The 25,927-nt window shown below is 42.7% G+C and overlaps 1 protein-coding gene across 2 annotated transcripts in view; it reads left to right on the top strand.

Annotated features, from left to right (window-relative positions):
• The window catches only part of PIP5K1C (phosphatidylinositol-4-phosphate 5-kinase type 1 gamma), a 134,703-nt gene extending 120,533 nt beyond the window's left edge, over positions 1-14,170 (top strand). For both annotated transcript variants that reach the window (XM_056573597.1, XM_056573627.1), the window contains one exon: positions 12,571-14,170. In XM_056573597.1, coding sequence (XP_056429572.1) covers positions 12,571-12,573 — 3 coding nt within the window. In that variant the 3' untranslated portion in view covers positions 12,574-14,170. The remainder of the gene's footprint in view (positions 1-12,570) is intronic.
• Positions 14,171-25,927: the final 11,757 nt, after the last annotated feature.

Below are 25,927 nucleotides of genomic sequence, written 5' to 3'. Positions count from 1 at the left end.
TATATAACAGGTATTTGACATGAATTAGTACTCATTGGTTAGAAAGTGGAAGACCTTTTAGAGATGGGTATTACAGAGGTTCCCCATTTGAGTAAACTGGTATCACAGTAGCTTCTTGTGGTTTTCGAAGTCCTGCCCATTTATGTAAAGCCCTTTAAAGCTATTCCAGGCCATTTTACATTCTTTGTTTGGGCTAATATGAAGTAGTTTGCATATTTTTCGATGAAACATTGCCTAAAAAGTCTTTCTACACCACTCTAGTGAGTCTCCTCAATGAAAACCAGTACCTCCCCACTAAAATTCCATAATGGTCCTACTGATTGCAGGAGGGATGACCACTGGCTTTCAGTTCTTTTTTTATGAAGCTAAAGTAGAATAGTAATTTAAGATTTTGAGACATTTCTATCCCATGAATTTATAGCTTAGGAAATGGCATAAATTTCTGATAGATTGGGTTTCCTACTCTGGGACACTGACCCATTTGCCTGTTAAAGGCGTAGTCCAGTGCTGAAAAACTTATCCCCTATCCTAAGGATAGGGGATAAGTTTCAGATCGAGGGGGCCCGACCGCCGGGGCCCCTCGCGATCTCCTGTACAGGGCCCCGGCTTGCTGGCTGGATAGCGGGTGTCGACCACCGCACGAAGCGGAGGCCAACACGCCCCCTCAATACAGCGCTATGGCAAAGCCAGAGATTGCTGTAGGCAGCGCTCCGGCTCTGCCATAGAGTTGTATTGAGATGTCAGCGTGTCAGCCACCGCTTCTTGCGGTGTGGGCTGCTGGGGCCCCATTCAGGAGATCGCGGGTGGCCCCAGCGGTCCGACCCCCCCGCAATCTGAAACGTATCCCCTATTCTTAGGATAGGGGATATGTTTTTCAGCATCGGATATCTCCTTTAAAGGGGTTATCCACCATAAGGTGATTTTAGTACGTACCTGGCAGGCAGTAATAAACATGCTTAGGAAGGGTCTGTGCTTGTCATGGGGCTAAATGGCTATGTTGTGAGATTACCATAACACTGTGGCAAGCTTTTTGTGAACGGGTATTTCCGGTTTGACTTTTCATTTTTTTTATTACAAATCCCACAATTCCATTTTCCTCCCTCCCACACATCAGCCACCCCACCCATTGAAACATAAATGAGCTGCATCCATTCAAAAGGGTGCCTACAGCTGTTGTATAGTTGCAGATTGATCTCTCTCCCACCAAGCGATCCCTCTACCCATTGAAGCAGACAGGCTCCCTGTCATCACCTGACTAGTGAGTCAGGTCTCGGCCGCATTGCAAGCTGGAAAAAATCCGAGACAGCAGTCATTTTGTATGCTGTTAAAAATAAATATTGTGGTGAAAATCACAGAAGAATTGTGAGAAAACCGTCACACACAGGTACAGACACTATATTATGAACTACACTAACTTTACAGCCCCTGTAGCATAGTCAAATAAAAAAAATTCTAGGAATACCCCTTTAATGTTAAAATTAGGAAATCTTTTTTTATGTGCTATGCAAGACTTTCGGAAACTTGCAGAGGTGGTAGAACATAGGACTCCACCCTTCCCAAGTGTGATCCCATTTTAAAAACTAGACCCTTCAAAGGTTTTCACGAGGGAGCATAGTCAGTATTTTAACACCATAGTTTTTGGCAGGAATTATTTCAAAGTTAATGTAAAAAATTTAAATTTAGTTTTTTTTTTTTTTTCACAAATGCATCATTTGTGGGACATATTTTTGCACATTGCTTCTTATATTGGGGGAAATGAACCCCATATTTTATTGAACTGCTCGTCTTGTGTTCGGAAAAACCCCCGCTTAGGCCATATTTGGTTCCTTGGCCGTGTGGCAGAACCCAGAAGGAGAGGAGTGCCACTTGTCTTTCAGGGCATCATTTTAAGCTGAATGAATTATAGGCCGCACTTTATGTCTGCAAATGGTTTTATCTGCCAGAACCATACAGAACCCCCACAAGTGCCCCCATTTTGGAAACTACACCACCTAATATTTTCACCTAGCCCAAAAGTGAGTACTTTGAGTCCTTTTTGTGTGGCTGGAATTGTTACAAATTTAGAGGAAAAAAATTAAGTTTAAGTTTTGTTTTTACATATCCCCTCCTTATGTTTACAGCTTCACTACATCCATGTTTTTGGTATATACTTCTTGTTTAAGTAGTCTGAACGCTTTCCTCTTATCATTTATCGCATCCCTAACTGTTTTGGTTCTATTCTCCTATTTCTAACACCTTTATTTCCATAGGGCACATGTCATTCACAAAATCTATTTAGGATGCTCTTAAAAATGTCCCACTTAGCTTGTGTACTTTTATTACCGAGGGCATGGTTCAAATCTATATCATTGAGGTCCTCTCTTGGTGAAATTGGCCTTCCTGAAGTTAAGTCCCCTATAATAATATCACCCTTCTTTGCTGCCCCATCTATTTGTCTTATTAGTAGGTTTTCTGCGGATTTCATTATACTTGGCAACTTATAACAAACCCCTATCAGTAATTTATAATTTTTTCTCCCTCCCCTTTATTTCCGCCCACAAAGACTCCACATTTTCCTCACCTATGTCCTTGTGCAGAATGGGCCTAAGACAGGATTTTACATATAAGCATACCTCTCCCCCTTTTTTACTTGCACGGTCATTTCTGAACAGACTGTAACCCTGTATATTAACTGCCCAGTCATAGCTTGCATCCAGCCATGTCTAGTTCCAGTTCCTCTATCTTTTATAATTGAGGATTCTGGCATTAGTGTACATACACCTGATGTTCTTATTCATATTTCCTCTCCTGTTATCACTTATGACTGTTCCAACCCCTTCCACTGCTCCACCCACCGTTTTATGATCTATCCCCAGTTCTCTATCTACACTATCTTCCCCTTCCATTTTGTATTTTCCCTCCCCAAATCCCCCCCCCCCCCTCCCCCAGCCCGTGTTCTGTATCTTCTGCACAGACTCGTGAGCTCCACAGACTAGGAAGGGGCATCTGAAGCCCTGCTGGGGAGAACTTCCTCATTCACTCTTCTACATACAGCAGAGAGCATTTCACTGAAAGACGGGCTGTGATTGGCTTGGGCCGCAGGCCCCCCATCTCTCTGAACTCCACTATACACTCTACACACCGTGCCGAACTGAGGTCCCGCCTGCATTTTCTCACTTTTGTCTCTTGACGGGCTACTGCAGGAGACAATATGCAAGCAGGACTGCTGGCAGAAAGAGGACCACTGGCGGCCAAACTTTTTGTGGTTAATTTAGCACATAGTTACAAAGTGTTAAGTGTATTAGAAAAGTAATTCAAGTAGGCAAAACTATAAAATAATAAATTGTATTTCTAATGACAGGTACAATTTAACGTTTGTTTAGAGCAGGGGTACTCAACTATTTTTAGTGAGGGTCCGCTCATCCAGGTCTGTCACTGGTAAAGGTCCGAGCTAAGCGCTAAGGCCTGGTTTACACCTTGTGGCCGCAGTGCCATGAAGGATATAGGTAAAATGACTACACTCTGGAGGATGTAAATGTACCGTTTCCTTATTTTCTGAATTCTGCTGCATACTGTACCCCTGAAAGTAATACTACCACATACTGTACCCATGAAAATAATACTGCCACAGACAATAAAATACTGCCCCTGAATGTAATACTGCCGCACTGTACCCCAAAATAAAATACTGCTGCATTGTGTACCCCTTAATATAAAACTGTTGCACGCTGTACCCCTCAAAATACTGCCACATTGTACCCCTGAATACTGTACCCATGAATAATACTGCCACACACTGTAACCCTGAATATAATACTGCCACACACTGTACCCCTGAATATAATACTGCCACACACTGTACCCCTAAATATATTACTGCCACACACTGTACCCCTAAATATATTACTGCCACACACTTTACCCCTGAATATAAAAACTGTCATATACTATACCCCTGCATATATTACTGCCACACGCTGTGCCCCTAAATATATGACTGCCTGCACGCTGCGCCCCTGAATATATTACTGCCTGCACGCTGTGCCCCTGGACATACTACTGCCTGCACGCTGTACCCCTGGTATATTAAAGTCACACGCTAGGCCCTTGTATATATTACTGCCTGCACACTGTGCCCCTGGACATATTACTGCCTGCACGCTGTGCCCCTGGATATATTACTGCCTGAACGCTGTGCCCCTGGATATATTACTGCCTCACACTGTGCCCTGGTATATTACTGCCACATGCTATACCCCTGGTATAGTGCTGCCACATGCTATGCCCCTAATATTTTACTGCCACTTGCTATGTTCCTGGTATATTACTGCCACACACTATGTCCCTAAATATAATTTTGACAAACACTGTGCCCTGTACCGACTTATTGTCCCATAAAACAATGAATGATGTCGCTGTGCCCCCACAATGAATGATGTCGCTGTGCCCCCACAATGAATGATGTCGCTGTGCCCCCGCAATGAATGATGTCGCTGTGCCCCCGCAATGAATGATGCCGCTGTGCCCCCACAATGAATGATACTGCTGTGCCCCTTCTCACCCCCCTCACCCCTTCTCACCCCCCCCCCTCCTCCCCTTTCTGACAGGAGATCAGCAGCAGCTTCAGTGGCAGGGGATGTAGCACGGGTTGGCAGCGCTCACAGCAGACTATGACAGGACACCAGTGTACCAGGCTGGCATTCCCTTCCCCCCCCCCCCCCCCCTCACTCAGCGCATGATGGAAGATGCAGGCAGGGCTAAAAACAGACGTGCATGCCTGAGCGGGCCACGTCTGTTTCCAGCAGCCTCCCCGCTCAGTCTCCTGATATTCAGTCCGCTTAGCATCAAGTGTGCCTGCACACAGCACATTATGCTCCGCCGCGCCACGCTACTTCCTACAAGCCACCGCTGTATAAAGCAACGGTGGCAATGACGGTGGCCTGGCCAGAGCAGATGATGCAGGCTTCGCTTATTGCGCAGCCTACATCACAAAAGAAGCGCTGGGCGGGCAGGGACACAGCATTCGGCCACGGCTATTCGTTTGTATCGATGTCTAAAGACACCTATACAAATGAATGAGGGGAGATCAGGCGGGCAGTCCGGATGACTGGCGGCCGCGGTCTGGATATGGACCGTGGGCCGACAGTTGAGTACCCCTTGTTTAGAGTAACAAATATTGCATGGTACACTCTACAACTAATTTTATATTAGATTTATAGGGATAGAACATTGATCCAGGGATTTATTCAGACTGCCATATTTGGAGTCGGGAAGGAATTTTTACCTCTAGTATGAGGGTTTTTTACCTTCCTCTGGATCAACTCAGTAGGGACTCATTAGGGGTATAGGTTGAACTTGATGGACTCTGGTCTTTTTTTCAACCTCATGAACTATGTTACTATGTAATAAGTAGTAGCCTCCTATTCTTGGAATTTAGTGTTTGAAAATGGAAGCTTAGAGTGGATGAGTGGATGATAGCTCTGCAATCTCACAAGCAGTGGCAAAATGTACCAGATATGTACCACAAACTGAACCAAAATATGCAGTGTGTAATGTAGGCCAAATGAAACCTTATTACTTCTTACTTCTACCTTGAAAGCTTAGAAGTGAATAAGAAAAAGTGATGTAGCAATTAAGAGTAATCCTATAATAGGCTAAATAAGTGCATCATTGCAGCAGATTACTGGTATACATGTACACCAGCCATGAGGTGGTGTAAATTCATTTTAGACCTGATAAGTTTGCCATCAGATGCACTCTGATTGTTATTTAATAAATGTATTAACAGCGGTATGTTTATGGAAGGGCCTGCAAATGTCTGCAGGAGTAAATATGGGCTGCTGAAATGTTAGTACCTTTCCTTTCTGAAGAAGTTATTTTGGCTGGTTCCTGACCTGATAACTTGGGAAAATATTTATTTTATTGTATGCTTAAATGGAAACTGACAGCAGCATCACTCCGACTAACCTGCTTATACAGGTTAACCCCTTAAGGACCACGGGTTTTTCCGTTTTTGCACTTTCGTTTTTTCCTCCTCACCTTTTAAAAATCATAACCCTTTCAATTTTGCACCTAAAAATCCATATTATGGCTTATTTTTTGCACCACCAATTCTACTTTGCAGTGACTTCAGTCATTTTACCCAAATATCTAATGCAAAACGAGAGAAAAAATCATTGTGCGACGAAATTGAAGGAAAAACGCCATTTTGTAACTTTTGGGGGCCTCCGTTTCTACGCAGTACATTTTTCGGTAAAGATTACACCTTATCTTTATTCTGTAGGTCCATACGGTTAAAATGATACCCTACTTATATAGGTTTGATTTTGTCTTCTGTAAAAAAAAATCATAACTACATGCAGAAAAATGTATACGTTTAAAATTGTCATCTTCTGACCCCTATAACTTTTTTATTTTTCCACATATGCGGCGGTATGAGGGCTCATTTTTTGCACCGTGATCTGAAGTTTTAGTGGTACCATTTTTGTATTGATCGGACTTTTTGATCGCTTTTTATTCATTTTTTCATGATATAAAAAGCAACCAAAAATATGTTATTTTGGACTTTGGAATTTTTTTGCGCGTACACCATTGACCGTGCAGTTTAATTAATTATATATTTTTATCTTTCGGACATTTACGCACACGGTGATACCACATATGTTTATATTTATTTTTATTTACATGGTGTTTTTTTTTTATGGGAAAAGGGGGGTGATTTGAACTTTTATTAAGGAAAGGGTTAAAGCACATTTATTAACTTTTTTTTTTTTTTACCCTTTTTTTTTTTTTTTTTTGCATTGTTATAGGTCCCATAGGGACCTATAACACTGCACACACTGATCTTATACCCTGTTCACTGCAAAGCCATAGCTTTGCAGTGATCAGGGTTATTGGCGGTCAATTGCTTAAGCCTGGATCTTAGGCTTGGAGCAATCAATCGCCGAGGGGACACGCCGGAGGCAGGGAAGAGGACCTCCACTCGTGTCCCAGCTGATCGGGACACGGCGTTTTCACTGCGGTGGTCCCGATCAGCCCCGCTGAGCAGCCAGGAAGGTTTTACTTTCGGTTTAGACGCAGCATTCAACTTTGAAGGCCGCGTATAAAGGGTTAATAGCACGCGGCACCGCGATCGCTGCTGCGCGCTATTAGCCCCGGGTCCCGGCATACATGCCGGGACTGACCCGATATGACGCAGGGTCACCGCGTGACCCTGCGTTATATCGCGGGAGCCAGCCAAGGACGTAAATATACGTCCTTGGTCATTAAGGGGTTAATTGTGCGGATGATGCCGATTCCAATGCAGGTTACCTTTTTCAAATCCACTGTGCCATTCCTGAGTTATGGACAAAACTCCTAATATGTAAATGAGCTTCTTAATGCACTGGGGCATTTCCTAGACCCTTGGTGCACTGTGATGGCCGCCCACACACACCGACCTTTTATGATGACTAGGGCACAGCACTGTGGCCTGCTAAGGAGAAATAGAAATATTTATGACCGGGGCAGTGCAGAAGGCAGAAAGGTGTACCAATGGGCTGGGGAACACCTTGAGTGCACCAGGAAGCTCATTTACATATTGGAACTTTTGTCCATGACTTGGTAATGGCGCAACAGATCTAAAAAAGGTAACCTGCTTTGAAATCAGCATCACTCATGATATTAACCTGTATAAGGAGGCTAGTGCGAGTGATGCAAAGAAATCAAACACCACAATCCAAAACACCACAAATCAACACCAGCCCAGACCTACAAAACATTCTTTGAATAGCATGTTTTGGCACAACGGGTTAAAAAGTCTCACAAAAAGTTGGAGGGGGACACTTAAAAGGATGTACTAAAGTTAAAGAAAAAAAAAGTGTACCTGCACCAAATTTATCACATGTCCTGCATTGTTTCATAAATTTGGTGCCTGTACATATTTCCAACACCACAAATTAAACGTGTAAAAGAAGATACACCTAAAAAAATGCAGAAGTCCAAAAGTTTGATGACATCCTGAAAAAAAGACTAAAAAATGTGACCAAAAAGTCAAATATACTCAATAGTACTGTTTAAAAACTACAGATCATGGCGCAAAAAAAGTAGCCCCCGTAAAGCCCCATATATGGAAAAATAAGAAAGTTATAAGGGGGGGACGGGGACAACTTCAATTTTGAACACACCTCTTTTAACAAAAAGTTTAACTGCAAAAGTTTTAAAATGCAGTACCATAATAGAAAAGAATGTATATATGGTTTATCGTTTTAATCGTATTGACCATATTAAAGAGAACGTGTCAATTTAAACGTAAAGTGCATTACGTAAAACACCCCACACACACACACACAATTTGCTAAATTTTCCACCACAAATAGTTTTTTCATTTCGGAATACATTTTATGATAAAATGTAGTGTCATTACCAAATACAACTGGTCACACAAAAAACAATCCCTTGTATGGATCTTTAGATGGAGTTATGTTTCTTAGAAGGCGAGGAGGAAAATACAAAAATGTAATTGTCTGTGTCCTTAAAGGGGTACTTCAGTGAAAAACAGATTTGTAAATTACTTCTATTTAAAAATCTTAACCCTTTCAGTACTTATCAGCTGCTGTATGCTTCACAGGAAGTTCTTTTCTTTTTTTTGTCTGACCACAGTGCTCTCTGCTTACACCTCTGTCCATGTCAGAAACTGTCCAGAGCAGGAGAGGTTTGCTATGGGGATTTGCTCCTGCTCTGGACAGTTCCTGACATGGACAGAGTTGTCAGTAGCGATCACTGTAGTCAGCCAGAAAATAAATTTGAAAAGAAAAGCACTTCCTGTGAATCATACATCAGCTGATAAGTACTGGGAGGATTAAGATTTTAAAATAGCAGTCATTTACGAATCTGTTTAACTTTTTGGCAACAGTTGATAAAAAAAAAAAAAAATAATAATAATTCTGCCGGAGTATCCCTTTAGGCCTCTTGGGCTTTTGGAGTTCACCAAAGCTTACAGGTTGCTGCAGATGTTACAGACCTTGCAGTTTATCACCTTTACCCCCAGCTTCTTTGTGCTTGGGGTCATTATCATGTTGGAATACTACCCTGCAGCCCATTCTCCAAAGGGAGGGGATAATGCTCCGCTTCAGTATGTCAAAGTATATGTTGACATTCATGGTTCCCTCAATGAACTATAGCTCACTAGTGCCAAAAGCACTTATGCAGGCCCCGACCACGACACTCTCACCACCATGCTTGACTGTAGGCAAGACACACTGGTCTTTGTTCCATTTGCCGCCACACACTTAACAGCATTTGAACCAAACAAGTTTGCCTTGGTCTCATTGGGCCACAGGACATGGTTCCAGTTATCCATATCTTTGTTTTGTTTGTCAGCAGCAAACAATTTGCGGGCATCCTCTTTAGGAGAGGCTTCCTTCTGCGGCGATAGACATGCAGACCAATTTGCAGTGTGTGGCATATGGTCTAAGCACTGATAGGCTGACGGGGGGGGATTTGGTTAAAAAATGCATCACAACCTGTGCAAAGGAAAAATTTAAGAGGCCTTCTGATTGGTCGAGTAAAAGCCGAGTTTTTCAGCACGATTTTTCATGCTGAAAACACCCCCCTCGGCTTATACTTGAGTGAACTCTCCGCCCTCAGTGGTCTTCAACCTGCGGACCTCCAGATGTTTCAAAACTACAACTCCCAGCAAGCCCGGGCAACCATCGGCTGTCCGGGCTTGCTGGGAGTTGTAGTTTTGAAACCTTTGGAGGTCCGCAGGTTGACAACCACTGCGGCCTTCGACATCATCCAGCCCCCCCTCACCCCCTTTTAGTTCTGTACTCTCCTCCGCTCGGCGGGACGTTAGGGTGCGCTAGTCCGGTGCTGCAGGACTGTCCGGTGGGGAGGCCGTCCGGTGGGATAGTGGTTCCGGGCTGCCATCTTCACCGGGGGGCCTCTTCTCCGCACTTCGGGCCCGGCCCCGGAATAGTCACGTTGCCTTGACGACGACACAGAGGGACGTTCATTACCAACGTCCCTCTGCATTGTCATCAAGGCAACACCTCTATTCCGGGCCCGAAGCACGGAGAAGAGGCCCCCCGGTGAAGATGCAATGCAGAGGGACGTTGGTAATGAACGTCCCTCTGCGTCGTCGTCAAGACAACGTGACTATTCCGGGGCCGGGCCCGAAGCGCGGAGAAGAGGCCCCCCGGTGAAGATGGCAGCCCGGAACCACTATCCCACCGGACGGCCTCCCCACCGGACAGTCCTGCAGCACCGGACTAGCGCACCCTAACGTCCCGCCGAGCGGAGGGGAGTACAGAACTAAAAGGGGGTGAGGGGGGGCTGGATGATGTCGAAGGCCGCAGTGGTCGTCAACCTGCAGACCTCCAGAGGTTTCAAAACTACAACTCCCAGCAAGCCCACTGTATCAGACATTGACAAGCGGTGATGATGAAGGGGGGGGGGGGCTGATGACATGTGGTGATGATGACAAGGGGACGATGAAGGGGGGGTGGGATGATAACAAGGGGATGATGAAGGGGGGGTGGGATGATGACAAGGGGATGATGAAGGGGGGTGTGGGATGATGACAAGGGGATGATGACAAGGGGATGATTAAGGGGGGTGTGGGATGATGACAAGGGGATGATGACAAGGAGATGATGAAGGGGGGGTGTGGGATGATGACAAGGGGATGATGACAGGCGGTGATGATGAAGGGGGGATGATGACAGGCGGTGATGATGAAGGGGGGGATGATGACGGGGGTCTGGATGATGACAGGGGGGATGATGTATTTCCCACCCTAGGCTTATACTCAAGTCAATAACTTTTCCTGGGATTTTGGGGTGAAATTAGGGGCCTCGGCTTATATTCGGGTCTGCTTATACTCGAGTATATACGGTAAATTAACGTAGTTGTTCACGAGTCATTTTTTGTTCAATAAGATCACAGAATAAACCTCTCTAGTGAACTATAAGACATCAGCTACCAAAAATTCTGGACAAAAGCCATGAATTTGCAGCGTTTCACCTGAGGGAAAGCCCAGCTCCTATCAGGACCTTTCCTGAAGCAGTAAATGCATGCACAGTAATGCATTTAATTACTTTTCAGACCACATAAGGAGGTGTCGTCTGTACCCATCAGCTGTTGCTAGGTGGCTGTCTTTTCCCTAGAGAAAATGTACTTTGCATCTGTTATAGGAAGTGGGTTTTTTATTTTATTTTTATTTTTTTAATAGTTCAGTCACCAACCTCACCCTAAAAAAAAAAACGTCCTGACTGCTGATCCGATTAGTGTTGGGAGGCATGGAGATCATGGAACCCCACAACCTTACATATATATGTTGCTGTGTGCCAAGTACATGTACGCTATGTGACCTCTAGGGGTTAAACTGACTCATCCAGTGTATATATGAGGACTCCTGTCCCCTGTTCTTATTAGTAACGAACACTTACAAAAACACACAGGCTGACGGCCGCATGTGGGCAGAATACTACAGCCAAAAAAGTGCACCAGCAAACGTGCAATAATTTGCTGCCGCATGCAGCCCCAACCCATGTGTTTTAGCTTCATGCTGTGTATCATTTTTTATGTACACTGACAAAAGGTCGTAAAATGGATATTAAGTGAAGAAAAACGAATTAAGAAAATGGAATCTACTTTCATGTTAAGTGACTTTGGTGTATCGATCACCCACTCAGGACTACAAAAAGCTGCTACTGCTCTTGTGAACGTAAACAAATGTAATTGATTTTGTAGTTGCATCTCATGCATGACAGTACAGTGTTAACATCCTATAAGGGTTCATTTCCATATTTTTTGTTGTGTTCTTTTTGTCTCAATACTTCTCAATATAGAAATATTATACATCAATATAACAAATAACAGAAACTTGATCACACATACCTCTGGCAGGGAGCACATAGTAGGTGTTCACACTGGTGTAGTGCTCTGTGGCAGCCATTGTTGCTGTGGTACTTTTTCTGTGGGGCGGTGTGGCCCAGAGCTTGGGGCTTGGTGGGGCAGCAGTTGGTCATTCCCCCTCTGGGCTTGGTGTCGCAGCGGCGTGGCAAGTGGGCTTACATAGGTACACTAACAACCTGCATGTTTTTGAAATTTTACTGAGAACCAAGTAGATCATAGTACAAGTTGTGGATGTGCCGCCATGTTTCTGTTTTTCTATTTGTGGGTTACAATTATACTTCAGTATGATAGGACTTGCTACAGTTTTACAATAAAGGCCCATGTAACAGAAAGGCCGAATATGGCAATTTGAGTAGGTTGTTTTTAAACTCACAAACTGTATTGTTTACTATGTGTGCATGACTATTTACTTATGCATTGCATAATAAAGAGCTTGTTAAATTACAAGTGTCTAGACCTATCTTTCCAAAATCTGTGACGTAGATTTATCAAAACCTGTGCAGAGGAAAAGTTGACCAGTTGCCCATAGGAACCAATCAGATTTCTTCTTTCTATCTTTCATCTGAATGGTTAATGTGGGCAACTGGTCAACTTTTCCTCTGCACAGGTTTTGATAAATCTTCTGTATGTTTTCATTTTCCATAATGCCAACCCTGCTGTATCTATAACTTTTATTCTTTTTACTTCTTGCAGTAATTACTATGCAGATACCTGACAAAAGGAAACCTAGACACCTTTTGTGTTCCTTTGCCTCAGCCTCAGAAACAGACTATAGAAGGGAGTGATCAACTATGGAAGAAAGGATGTAACCAGTTACCGGACTCCTACAATCTACTATGCTGTTACGTGTTTTTGTAGTAGTATCCTTTCCTTTTTGTGCGAGTGCTTTGCCAAACATTCCCTTTTATTTTTTTTATGGTTTTTAGTGCATTTTATTTCCTTGCCAGAAGCCTATTTTGGCCTTCACTAGGGACAAAAGTTTATCCACAGCATCTCACATGGGAATCCTGACTTATGATTGGGGAATATATGCAAGATCTATTATTATTATCTTAGTTGTTCAGTTGTTCTGGTGATGGTGGAAAGCTCCTGTACACCACAAATATGATGCACCTTTTGGGGCTCTTATATTATATTTCTAGCTAGGTTTAACACTGCTATTTGTTTTGTATATTTTGATATTTAATCCTTTTTAGTATTATTTATATTGTGTGGAGTAAACTGGTTACTATCTGCATTTTACTTTTAACTTTAACGTTTACATTGTAGGACTGGTTCAGTGATCAGGTTTAAGAACTGACCACTAATGATATAGATTCATTTTCTGTTTTGTTTGTTCTATGGTTATAAACTACTGGAGTCTGATGGCATTAAAGGTCAGGCCAGACATGCAAAAATGTGTATCCAATTGAATTGCTGACTGCGTTTCATTTTTTATTTGTGAATGGTTTCCATAATAGTCTTTAGATTTATCTTTGAGCAGTCTCCAGTGGGGATGAACACCTCAGTTTCTAGACTTTTTAAGGCTGGGTTTACAGTACATAATTTCCGAGTGGAATTCAGTTTTGAAATTCCACTTGTAAATTCTGGTGCAGGAGAATCCCATTGCTGGCAATGGGATTCCACTGCAAAGTGCACACTGCAGAGTTTTCGAGGCAAAGTTTTCTGTCTGGAGCTTCACAACTGTAAACCCAGATTAAAATGTTATCTTTTTCATTATGTGCTTTTATGTCCTTGACCATTGTCATGTTTCAGCACATCAAGTTCTAACATGGTTTCTTTAACATGGCAGGAAGGAAAAAAGGAGAAAAATGCCAGGGAGCTCCCTGGTGTAATACTGCGAGATGTAATTGACCCGCAACCACCTTTATGGGGTACTCTGCCCCTAGACATCTTATCCCGTATGTAAAGGATAGGGGATAAGGTGTCTGATCGTGGGGGTCCCACCTCTGGGATCCCCGCGATCTCTCCTGCAGAAGTTCGCTCCGTGCAGCAGATGACAAGTGGGTGCTGTAGGAGAGATTGCTTGGGTTCCCAACGGCGGGGGCCCCCGCGATCAGACATCTTATCCCCTATCCTTTGGATAGGGGATAACATGTCTAGGGGCGGAATACCCCTTTTAATGAGTCGGAATATGTCTTGAACCAAACTAAAAAATAAATATAAAGGTTTTTCGTATGCAGCTAGAGGCCCTTTTCTGCTTGCCCTAGGGTGTGGAGAAATAATAGAGAATGCAAAATAGAGGAAAAAATTAGGGTCTTAAAGAGCTCTGCGGTTAGGTAGGCATTAAGAATTTCCAAACCACCACGGTTACACAAAACATAAAAATGTATTCAAGATAATAAATGGACGACACGTTTCGACGCCTGCTCGCGCCTTCCTCGGATCCAACAGAAGGCAAGTGTTGGTGTCATGTCAGAAGTCCGGGTGCTGTGGTGGAGCACCTTGACTTCTGACAGTACGCCAACACTTGCCTTCTGTTGGACCTGAGGAAGGAACGAGCAGGTGTCGAAACGTGTTGTCCATTTATTACCTTGAATACATTTTTATGTTCTTTGCAACAGTGGTGGTTTGGAAATTCTTTATGCCTACCTAACAGCAGAGCTCGTATTAGACCCTTATTTTTCCTCTATTTTGCATTCTTTTCAAATAGCAGTATTATTTGTATTGGTGAGCCAAGGTTTATAGCACGAAAGAGGTTCAAATCTTTCTATTATACTATTTTCTCAGTGTTATGTTCATTTTTCCACCTTTCCAATAGTAATGTAACATTTTGACCCAAATACTGTCATGTTAAAGTGGCTTAGGATTAGTCTACTTAATATATTTTTATGTAAGTATTAAATAACTTTTTATTACTATTTAAGAGTCCACTGGGTAAGTAAAAAGGAAAACTTGCAACAATCAGTGTTGGAGCATTCCTATAGCCCTTCCTACAGTGGCACATGCTGTATTACCACTTTGGTAAAGGCATTAGGGTATGGTTTTTATCATTCAAGCCAGTTAAGATCAAAAACATTCCTCAACGATCTTTGCATATACTTTTAATGTGGTTGAGCTAGATTTATATTCTGTTATGTTTATAAGCTGTTTGTTTTAAATTTTTTTGCACATGTATTTATCTACGAGGATTACAGTAATAGATGTTACAATGGAGTCAATGTATGTTGTCAGTAAGACCTTAGCATTGATGTGTCCCTGTCTAATTTAAAAGGAAAATCCAGTATTAAGCTGTGTTATAGATGACAAGGTTTCATCTTGGGACACTACTGCTTTCCCAAGATTCAACTAAAACAAGGTGGACCTGCCAGTAATAAAGATAAACATGTGTATGGCCAGCTACTCTTAACAGCCACTGGAAGAAAGGATTGCAGTTCATAGACCTTTCTTACTGGAAATCTGAGACAATGCTAAGACGCTTAAGGTAAATTGCAATAAAGTTTTTGTAATGTGAGTCAAGCTAAAAAGTTGTGTTAAAGCAATTTTATTCTCAAAAGTAAGTTATGGGTTAAGATCCAGTTCTACCGATCTAACCATTGTACTTTTTGACTGTATTTCCTATCTAAAGAGCCTCCATGCAGCATTCACATATCAGAGGGACAATTACATTTATAAACGAATAGTCTTTACTATATTACAGCTTATAATGTCAGTGTGAGATACAGGTTTCCACATCTGTGGCAAATGAGTCTTCAAATTCTTAAGCTGCCTTGTGAGGCACTGAGAGTTACGTAAACAGTTAAAGGGGTACTGCGGTTTAAAACAATTTTATTTTTATTTATTTATTTATTTTATCAACTGGATCCAGAAAGTTAAACAGATTTTGTAAATTACTTCTATTTAAAAATATTAATCCTTCCAGTACTTATTAGCTGCTGTATGTTCCAGAGGAAGTTGAATGGTGTTTTTTTTTTTATCAGTCTGACCACAGTGCTCTCTGCTGACACCTCTGTCCAGGTCAGGAACAGTCCAGAGCAGGAGAGGTTTGCTATGAGGATTTATTTGCTCCTACTCTGGACAGTTCCTGACATGAGATATGGGTATGGATGAGGAGAAAAAAACCTTTGCCAGCAGGTGCTCAGAGGTCCGTGGAAGATATCACACTTGAGTCACGTGAATAAAGTATAGGCAACTTTATTGATGTACAGCAATGACTCGTTTCAGGGTACACACTACCCCTTCAGATTGACATAGTACATAGATGTACTATGTCAATCTGAAGGGGTAGTGTATACCCCGAAATGCGTCATTGCTGTAAATCAATAAAGCAATGACGCCTTTCGGGGTACACACTACCCCTTCAGATTGACAGTGTACCCTGAAAGGCGTCATTGCTTTATTGATTTACAGCAATGAGTCATTTCGTACATCTATGTACTATGTCAATCTGAAGGGGTAGTGTGTACTCTGAAATGCGTGATTGCTGTACATCAATAAAATTGCCTATACTTTATTCACGTGACTCAAGTGTGATATCTTCCATGGACCTCTGAGCACCTGCTGGCAAAGGTTTTTTTTCTCCTCATCCATATCCCAGTTATCTACAGGACACCGGCTGGTACTCCTGGACCTTAGGCTGCACAGGATCCAGATTCATTCCATACCCCTACACTGGGTGATATGCGTATTTCCTATACGCTTAAGGTGAGCGGCCACTCTATAGAGCCTGAACCTCCCTCCTGCTACCAGCAGGGAAGGGAAGAAACATCCCTCATCCCCCCCCCCCCTGCCACCCACAGGTGGCAGCAGAGAGCACTGTGGTCAGACTGGAAACTACATAACTTACTCTATGGTAGACAGCAGCTGATAAGTACTGGAAGGGTTTAGATTTTTAAATAGAAGTAATTTTCCGGCACCAGTTGATTTTAAAAGCATCACAATATAATTGGGCAGCCCTTAAACCACAAAAAGGATGTACTCCCCCTGCTTAAGACCATTTCCCTGTGGTAAATGAACATGATCAGACAAGAAATTCTGGATGCCTGGACAGTGAATTGAAAGGTTGCATGGTGACTGATCAACTTAAATTTTTACTAAAGAAGAACATCGCCAATTTAAAACGTATCCCAAATCAGCAGTATCCGGAGTGTCTAATCGCAATCTCCAGATAAGTTTTAAGGTGGCAATAGTGTGTTCTCTGGTGCTGCTGCATTAAAAAATTAGGCTCAAGAATTTGTCACTTTATTTTCAAACGGTGTTTTATAGCCCATGTGCATCTTTATTTCTGTAGTTCTAAAAATATTTATGAAATTATTCATGGTTATTGCCACCATGATCAGGATACATTTCAGGTCCTGTAAATGAGGTGCACCTCAGAACTGTCTTTTAGTTTTTGTTTTATTTCTAGGTATTCATTTTTCTGTACTGTGCATAATGTTTATTTTGTATTTAGACTGTGTTGTGTTTTGGTATCATTGATGTAACCAAGAAATAAAAAGTTGGACATAGTTAAGCAGGTTGTAAATTGATGTAAATAATATGTTTGACTTTGTGTTTCCTTGTGGCTGTATCTGTATTTTTTTTTTCTTTCAGATGGCTGCTATTATAGTGAATTTATCAAAATTATCCGACTGTATTAAAGTATTCTGCTAATGAGTGTGGTGTTATCTTATTGCTATATTATACTCAAGTTCTGGTAGCTTTTATCTAGACATTATAGTAATTTAATAAACTGCACATCTTGGCTGTGAGTGCCTCGAGTGCCATACCACCTGTTAGTGGGATACTCTTGCACATATTGTTGCATGTCACCATGTAATCATGCTTATGTCATGCATTAAAGGGTTATCCAGTGAAAATATGTATTTGAACATTGGGTACCCGGCTGCAGTGCCAGACGTGTCCCTTGCTTAAGCCAGTACGCGTCCGGGCCCATCTGAAGTTTGCTAGAGAGCATTTGGATGATCCAGAAGAGGATTGGGAGAATGTCATATGGTCAGATGAAAACAGTAGAACTTTTTTTGTAAAAACTCAACTCGTCATGTTTGGAGGAGAAAGAATGCTGAGCTGCATCCAAAGAATACTGCTACTAAAAAGCATGGGGGTGGAAACATAATGTTTTAGGGCTGTTTTTCCGCAAAAGGACCAGGATGACTGATCCTTGTAAAGGAAAGAATGAATGAGGCCATGTGAGTGGCTTCGTAAGAAGCATTTCAAGGTCCTGGAGTGGCCTAGCCAGTCTCCAGATCTCAACCCCATAGAAAACCTTTGGGGGGAGTTGAAAGTCTGTGTTGCCCAGCGACAGACCCAAAACATCACTACTCTAGAACAGATCTGCTTAGAGGAATGGGCCAAAATACCAGCAACAATGTGTGAAAACCTTGTGAAGACTTACAGAAAAAGTTTGACCTCTGTCATTGCCAACAAAGGGTATATAACAAAGTATTCAGATTAACTTTTGCTATTGACCAAATACTTATTTTCCACAATAATTTGTAAATACATTCCTTAAAAATCAGACAATGTGATTTTATGGATTTTTTTTTCTCATTATGTCTCTCATAGTTGAGGTATACCCATGATGAAAATTAACCCCTTAAGGACATGCACCGTAAATGTACGGCGCTGCATAGCACCTCTTAGCGCACAGCGCCATACGTTCCCGGGGGGTTCCGGCAGCTGTCAGCAGCAGCGGACCCGCCGGTAATGGCGGACATCAGCAATCGCACAGATGTCTGCCATTAACCCCTCAGGTGCCGTTGTCAATACAGATCACGGCATCTGTAGCAGTGCGGCACTTATAATGGCTGATCTGATCGCCCGCAGCACTGCCGCGAAGAACAGAGCAGCTAAGATGGCGGACGGAGGTCCCCTCACCTGCCTCTGTCCGTCTCCCGGGGTCTTCTGCACTGATCTGCCTTCCAGCAGACCAGAACAGGAGATCACCAATAATACTGATCAGTGCTATGCCCTATGCTATTAGGGCCAGAGTACCCCTTTATAGTCCAATGCAAATTTATGGGAAATATATGTTCCAGCATAACTTCCGTACGGCTGAAGATATTTCAATATTACTTGGTCACATGTTACTTGTTTTTCAAATAAAAATATATAATAGTTAAATTAACCCATAACCTACCCACATATGGGAAGGATGGTGTTTTTGTTCCAAGTCCCATGCAAGTATATATTACTTCTGGTGCCTTACTCCACAAGCTCCGCTTTGCATCAGTCCGGCTGGCTAGCCACACCCTCCCTGCATTCCGTACCCAATCTTGCAAAGACACTCCCACCCTTTTAGCCAAACCCCTTTTTATTTTCAGCTTACAATATTTTCATGACAACTCAGCCCCACCTAAGGATGGGATATGAGGATTAGATATGGGGATGGGATATAGGGACGGGATAGGAGGTCTGGAAATGAGGTCCTTACACCTGCTTTTAGCTTGTTTTCCTGATCCCACATGGTCAACAGCGTAAACGCAAAAAAAATTCCAGACCCTAGAATTGCTGATTTTTGACCCCATCAAAAAGCCAGAACTACACAAAAAGGTACCATGGAAAACTAAAGCTGCTCATGACACAAAAATAAACTTTAACCTGTTGGGGACGAAGGGCGTATGCATACGCCCTTGCATCCTGGTACTTAAGGACGAAGGGCGTATCCATCCGCCCGTGGGAATTTTGGTCCCCGCCGGGCGGGGACCGGACCGGGATGACTGCTGATATCAATCAAATGCCTAGGGGGGTCATCATACCCCCCCCCCCCCCCATGTCGGCGCAAATCGCAAGTGAATTCACACTTGCGATTTGCGCCGATTCCGGGTCATTAAGGGTCTATGGTGACCCGTTGACCCAGAATATAAGGGGATTCGTGGTTGTCTAAGACACCCACGATCCCCCTGAAGGGATAGGAGTGAGGTGGCAGGGGTGCCACCCCTCCTATCCTTGCTATTGGTGGTCTAGACTTGACTACCAATAGCAGATCGGGGGGGGGGGGGGTTACTTTTGTTTTCCCCGTCCTGCCCACCCATAATAGGCGGGGCAGAACATGGAAAACGAAGAGGACTGGCGCCGAAGATCACTAACCCGTCCGTAGGAAGCGGAGTGACTGTGATCGGCGGGCGGCAGAAGAGGACGGCTCCCTGGATCCGATGGAAGCCGGTAAGTTGCCTAGCAATATCTGGGGGGCTTCAGTCTGAGACCATTATACAGTGCTCTCTAACCTGTAGCCCTCTAGATGTTTCAAAACTACAACTCCCAGCATGCCCAGACAGCTGTTTGCTGTTGGGCATGCTGGAATATGTAGTTTTGCAACAGCTGGAGGACTGCAGTTTGAGACCACTACACAGTGGTCTCTAAAGTGTATCCCTCCAGATCTTGCAAAACTACAACTCCTAGCATGCCCAAACAGCTCTTTGCTGTCTGGGCATGCTGGGATTTGTAGTTTTGCAACTTCTCAAGGGTCACAGTTTGGAGATCACTGATCAGTGGTCTATAAACTGTAGCCCTCCAGATGTTGCAAAACTGCAAATCCCAGCATGCCCAAACCGCAAACATCTGTCTTGGCATGCTGGGAGTTGTAGTTGCGTACCTCCAGCTATTGCATAACTACATCTCCCAGCATGCCCTTCGGCGATCAGTACATGCTGGGAGTTGTAGTTTCGCAACAGCTGGAGGCACACTGGTTGGAAGATACTGAGTTAGGCAACAGAACCTAACTGAAGGTTTTCCAACCAGTGTGCCTCCAGCTGTTGCAAAAGTACAACTCCTCAGTCAGTACATGCTGGGAGTTGTTTGCCTCCACATGTGAACTTACAGGGTACATTCACACGGGCAGGTTTATAGTAAGTTTCCTGCTTCAAGTTTGGGCTGCGGTAAATTTTTCGCCACAGCGCAAGCTCCTAGCGGGAAACTTACTGTAACACGCCAGTGCGAATGTACCCTAAAAACACTACACTAACACATAATAATGGGTAAAACACAACATATACACCCCCTTACACTGTCCCCCACCCCAATAAAAATGAAAAACGTATCATGCGGCAGTGTTTCCAGGAGCCTCCAGTGGTTGCAAAATAACAACTCCCAGCATTTCTAGACAGCCACTGACTGTCCAGGCATGCTGGGAATTTAGCAACAGCTGGAGGCACCCTGTTTGGGAATCACTGGTGTAGAATACCCCTATGTCCACCCCTATGCAATCCCTAAATTAGTCCTCAAATGCGCATGGCGCTCTCTCACTTCAGAGCCCTGTCGTATTTCAGGGAAATAGTTTAGGGCCACATATGGGGTATTTCCGTACTCGGGAGAAATTGAACTACAAATTTTGGGGGGCTTTTTATCCTTTTACCCCTTATGAAAAGGAAAAGTTGGGGGCTACACCAGCCTGTTAGTGTAAACCAGCCTGTTTTTTTACACTAACATGCTGGTGGTGCCTGATACTTTTTATTTTCACAAGCAGTAAAAGGAAAATAAGACCCCCGAAAATTTGTAACGCAATTTCTCCTGAGTACGGAAATACCCCATATGTGGGCGTAAAATGTTCTGCGGGCGCACAACAAGGCTCAGGAGTGAGAGAGCGCTATATGCATTTAAGGCCTAAATTGGTGATTTGCACAGGGGTGGCTGATTTTACAGCGGTTCTGACATAAACGCAAAAACATAAATACCCACATGTGACCCAATTTTGGAAACTACACCCCTCACGGAACGTGACAAGGGGTATAGTGAGCCTTAGCACCCCACAGGTGTTTGAAGAATTTTCATTAAATTTGGATGAGAAAATGAAAAAAAATAAAGTTTTCACTAAAATGCTGATGTTACCCTAAATTTTTCATTTTCACAAGGGAAAATAGGAAAAAAGCCCCCCAAAATGTGTAACCCCATTTCCTCTGAGTAAGAAAATGCCCCATATGTGGATGTAAAGTGCTCTGCGGGCAAACTACAATGCTCAGAAGAGAAGGAGCGCCATTGGGATTTTGAAGAGAAAATTTGTCCGGAATTAAAGGCCACGTGTGTTTACAAAGCCCCCATAGTGCCAGAACTATGGACCCCCCCCCCCCCCACATGTGACCCCATTTTGGAAACTACACCCCTAATGTAATGTATTAAGGAGTGAGCATTTACGCCCCACAGGTGTCTGACAGATTTTTGGAACAGTGGTCCGCCAAAATGAAAAATTTTATTTTTCATTTGCACAGCCCACTGTTCCAAAGATCTGTCAAACGCCAGTGGGGTGTAAATACTCACTGCACCCCATATTAAATTCTGTGAGGGGTGTAGTTTCCAAAATGGAGTCACATGTGGGGGGGTCCACTGTTCTGGCACCACGGGGGGCTTTGTAAATGCACATGGCCCCTGACTACCATTCCAAACGAATTCGCTTTCCAAAAGCCCAATGGCGCTCCTTCTCTTCTGAGCATTGTAGTGCGCCAGCAGAGCATTTTACGTCCTAACATGGGGTATTTCCATACTCAGAAGAGATGGGGTTGCAAATTTTGGGGGGCAGTTTCTCCCATTACCTTTTGTAAAAATGGTAAATTTGGGGGAAAAATTGCACTTTAGTGAAAAATTTTTCATTTACACATCCGATTTTAACGAAAAGTCGTCAAACACCTGTGAGGTGTTAAGGCTCACTGGACCCCTTGTTACGTGCCTTTTAGGGGTGTAGTTTCCAAAATGGTACGTCATGTGAGGGTTTTTCTGCTGTTCTGGCACCATAGGGTCTTCCTAAAGGTGACATGCCCCTCAAAAACCATTTCTGCAAAATTCACTCTCCAAAATCCCATTGTTGCTCCTTCCTTTCTGAGTCCTCTACTGCGCCCGCCAAACACTTGACATACACATATGAGGTATTTCCTTACTCAAGAGAAATTGGGTTACAAATTTTGGGGGCCTTTTTTCCTATTACCACTTGTAAAAATTAAAAAACTGGGTCTACAAGAACATGCGAGTGTAAAAAATGACGATTTAGAATTTTCTCCTTCACTTTGCTGCTATTCCTGTGAAACACCTAAAGGGTTAACAAACTTACTGAATGTCATTTTGGATACTTTGAGGGGTGCAGTTTTTATAATGGGGTCATTTGTGGGGTATTTCTAATTTGAAGGCCCTCCAAAACTGAACTGGTCCCTGAAAAATTCCGATTTTGAAAATGTTGTGAAAAATTGGAAAATTGCTGCTGAACTTTGAAGCCTTCTGATGTCCTCCAAAAGTAAAAACTCATCAATTTTATGATGTAAACATAAAGTAGACATATTGTATTTGTGAATCAATATATCATTTATTTGGAATGTCTATAGTCCTTACAAGCAGAGAGCTTCAAAGTTAGAAAAATGCCAAATTTTTACATTTTTCATAAAATTTTTGAATGTTTCACCAAGAAATGATGCAAGTATCGACGGAAATTTACCACTACCATAATGTAGAATAGGTCACGAAAAAAACAGTCTCTGAATCAAATTTATAAGTAAAAGCATCCCAGAGTTATTGATGCTTAAAGGGACAGTGGTCAGATTTGCAAAAAATTCTCCCGTCCTTAGGGTCCTAATGGGCTCCGTCCCCAGGGGGTTAAATGGGTACTCCGGTGGAAACCTTTTTTTCTTTTAAATCAACTGGTGGCAGAAAGTTGAACATATTTGTAAATTACAATGTGCAAGGAGAAGGTGAAAAAGTCGGCAGACTCACCAAGGCTTCTTTTTTCAGGGTTGCTTCTTTATTAAATACTCACATACAAAACTTTGTGCGAAAGGGGAGAGAGGATCACATGGAGGGGGGTATTCACTGCCTGGCAACAGAATCTGTTTCACTCGGTAATCGAGTGAAACAGATTCTGTCGCCAGACAGTGAATACCCCCCTCCATGTGATCCTCTCTCCCCTTTCGCACAAAGTTTTGTATGTGAGTATTTAATAAAGAAGCAACCCTGAAAAAAGAAGCCTTGGTGAGTCTGCCGACTTTTTCACCTTCTCCTTGCACATTGTATTTGACTCGTCTAACAAGTCAGAGCACTACCTCAGCTTCGGGGATTACTCCTATTCATCCTAGATCCAGGTCCTTTTCGGTGGTCAGCAGCAGTGCCGGACATTGATATCTCTGTTTTTTGCCTGTATTATATTTGTAAATTACTTCTATTAAAAAATCTTAATCCTTCCAGTACTTATTAGCTGCTGAATTCTACAGAGGAAATTCCTTTCTTTTTGGCACACTGATGACATCACGAGCACAGTGCTCTCTGCTGACATGTCTGTCCATATTAGCAACCATGCATAGCAGATGTATGCTAAGGGCAGCATGGTGGCTCAGTGGTTAGCACTGCTGCCTTGCAGTGCTGGGGACTTGGGTTCTAATCCCACTGAGGACAACAATAAATAAAGCATTATTATAATAACGTCAGCAGAGAGAACTGTGCTCATGATGTCATCAGAGAGCATTCCAAAAAGAAAAGAATTTCCTCTGTAGTATTCAGCAGGTAATAAGTACAGGAAGGATTAAGATTTTTTAATAGAAGTAATTTACAAATATGTTTAACTTTCTGCCACCAGTTGATTTAAAAGAAAAAATGTTTTCACCAGAGTACCCCTTTAAGCTGATTTATAAATTACTTCTATTAAAAAATCTTTACCCTTCCAGTACTTTTTAGCAGCTGTATGCTACAGAGGAAATTCTTTTATTTTTTTTAATTTCGTTTTTTGTCTTGTCCACAGTACTCTCTGCTGACACCTGATGCTCGTATCAGGAACTGTCCAAAGCGGGAGAAAATCCCCATAGCAAACCTATGCTGCTCTGGACAGTTCCTGACATGGACAGAGGTGTCAGCACAGAGCACTGTGGACAAGACAAAAAAGAAATTCAAAAAGAAAAGAATTTCCTCTGTAGCATACAGTTGCTAAAAAGTACTGGTAGGGTAAAGATTTTTTAATAGAAGTAATTTACCCAAAACCTCAAGGACAGTGTATGTAAATTCTTTGGGGATTGATGAAATTAACAGTTGTATTTATTAAAATATCACAATAAATAAAATAGTAATAATAAACACCAGTTCCCCTCACAGGGCCCTATGGGGGGATCTAACAATAGCTAAGAATTAACTAAAATATTTTCGATGCCACTAAAAATAAATGTGTGTGTTCACCTTGTAAAAGATATATATCATATAGATATAGCTAACAATAAGTAATTCACTGAAAGGATGTTAAGAAATAACAATTATCATATAACAATGTTGCTAAAATGTCTTTCAATGAAAATAAATGGTAGTAAAAAACAGTGTTGCAGTATTATCCTCTAATAAGGAAGATGTAGCAGAGTTGCGGTATCCTCTGGATAAATAGTATTATTAGTCCCAGCAGAGTATATAAAAAAATGAATGACAGTCTATGGGCTTTGTGCGCTGATAGTTGTCTGCGCTGGCAAGCGCTGACTATAGATGAATGTTGCCAGTGGTGATGGCAGCTGGCCCGGATGGCATCGGACCTGTTGTAAAAGCCGCCCGTCTGTATGCACAGGAATAAACAGCGCTCTCGATATAATGATTAAGCGCTCACCGGTAATTTGATGGAGATCAGTCCACGTTGGTGCCGGGTCAGATGGGAGACTGTGAGCCGGTTCACCGACACGCTGCAGCGCCTCAGCCTCGTGGATTCAGCGTGTGACGTCACAGGGTTACCTCGTGGATTCAGCGTGTGACGTCACAGGGTTTTTTTTTATATACTCTGCTGGGACTAATAATACTATTTATCCTGAGGATACCGCAACTCTGCTACATCTTCCTTATTAGAGGATAGTACTGCAACACTGTTTTTTACTGCCATTCATTTTCATTGAAAGACATTTTAGCAACATTGTTATATGATAATTGTTATTTCTTAACATCCTTTCAGAGAATTACTTATTGTTAGCTATATCTATATGATATATATATTTTACAAGGTGATCACACAAATTAATTTTTAGTGGCATCGAAAATATTTTAGTTAATTCTTAGCTATTGTTAGATCCCCCCATAGGGCCCTGTGAGGGGAACTGGTGTGTTAAGCCGAGCGCTCCGGGTCCCCGCTCCTCCCCGGAGCGCTCACGGCGTCTCTCTCCCTGCAGCGCCCCGGTCAGTC

This window comes from Hyla sarda, chromosome 1 (genome assembly GCF_029499605.1).
Source record: "Hyla sarda isolate aHylSar1 chromosome 1, aHylSar1.hap1, whole genome shotgun sequence".
Lineage (NCBI taxonomy): Eukaryota > Metazoa > Chordata > Amphibia > Anura > Hylidae > Hyla > Hyla sarda.
This window is presented reverse-complemented; position numbering and strand designations above follow the sequence as displayed.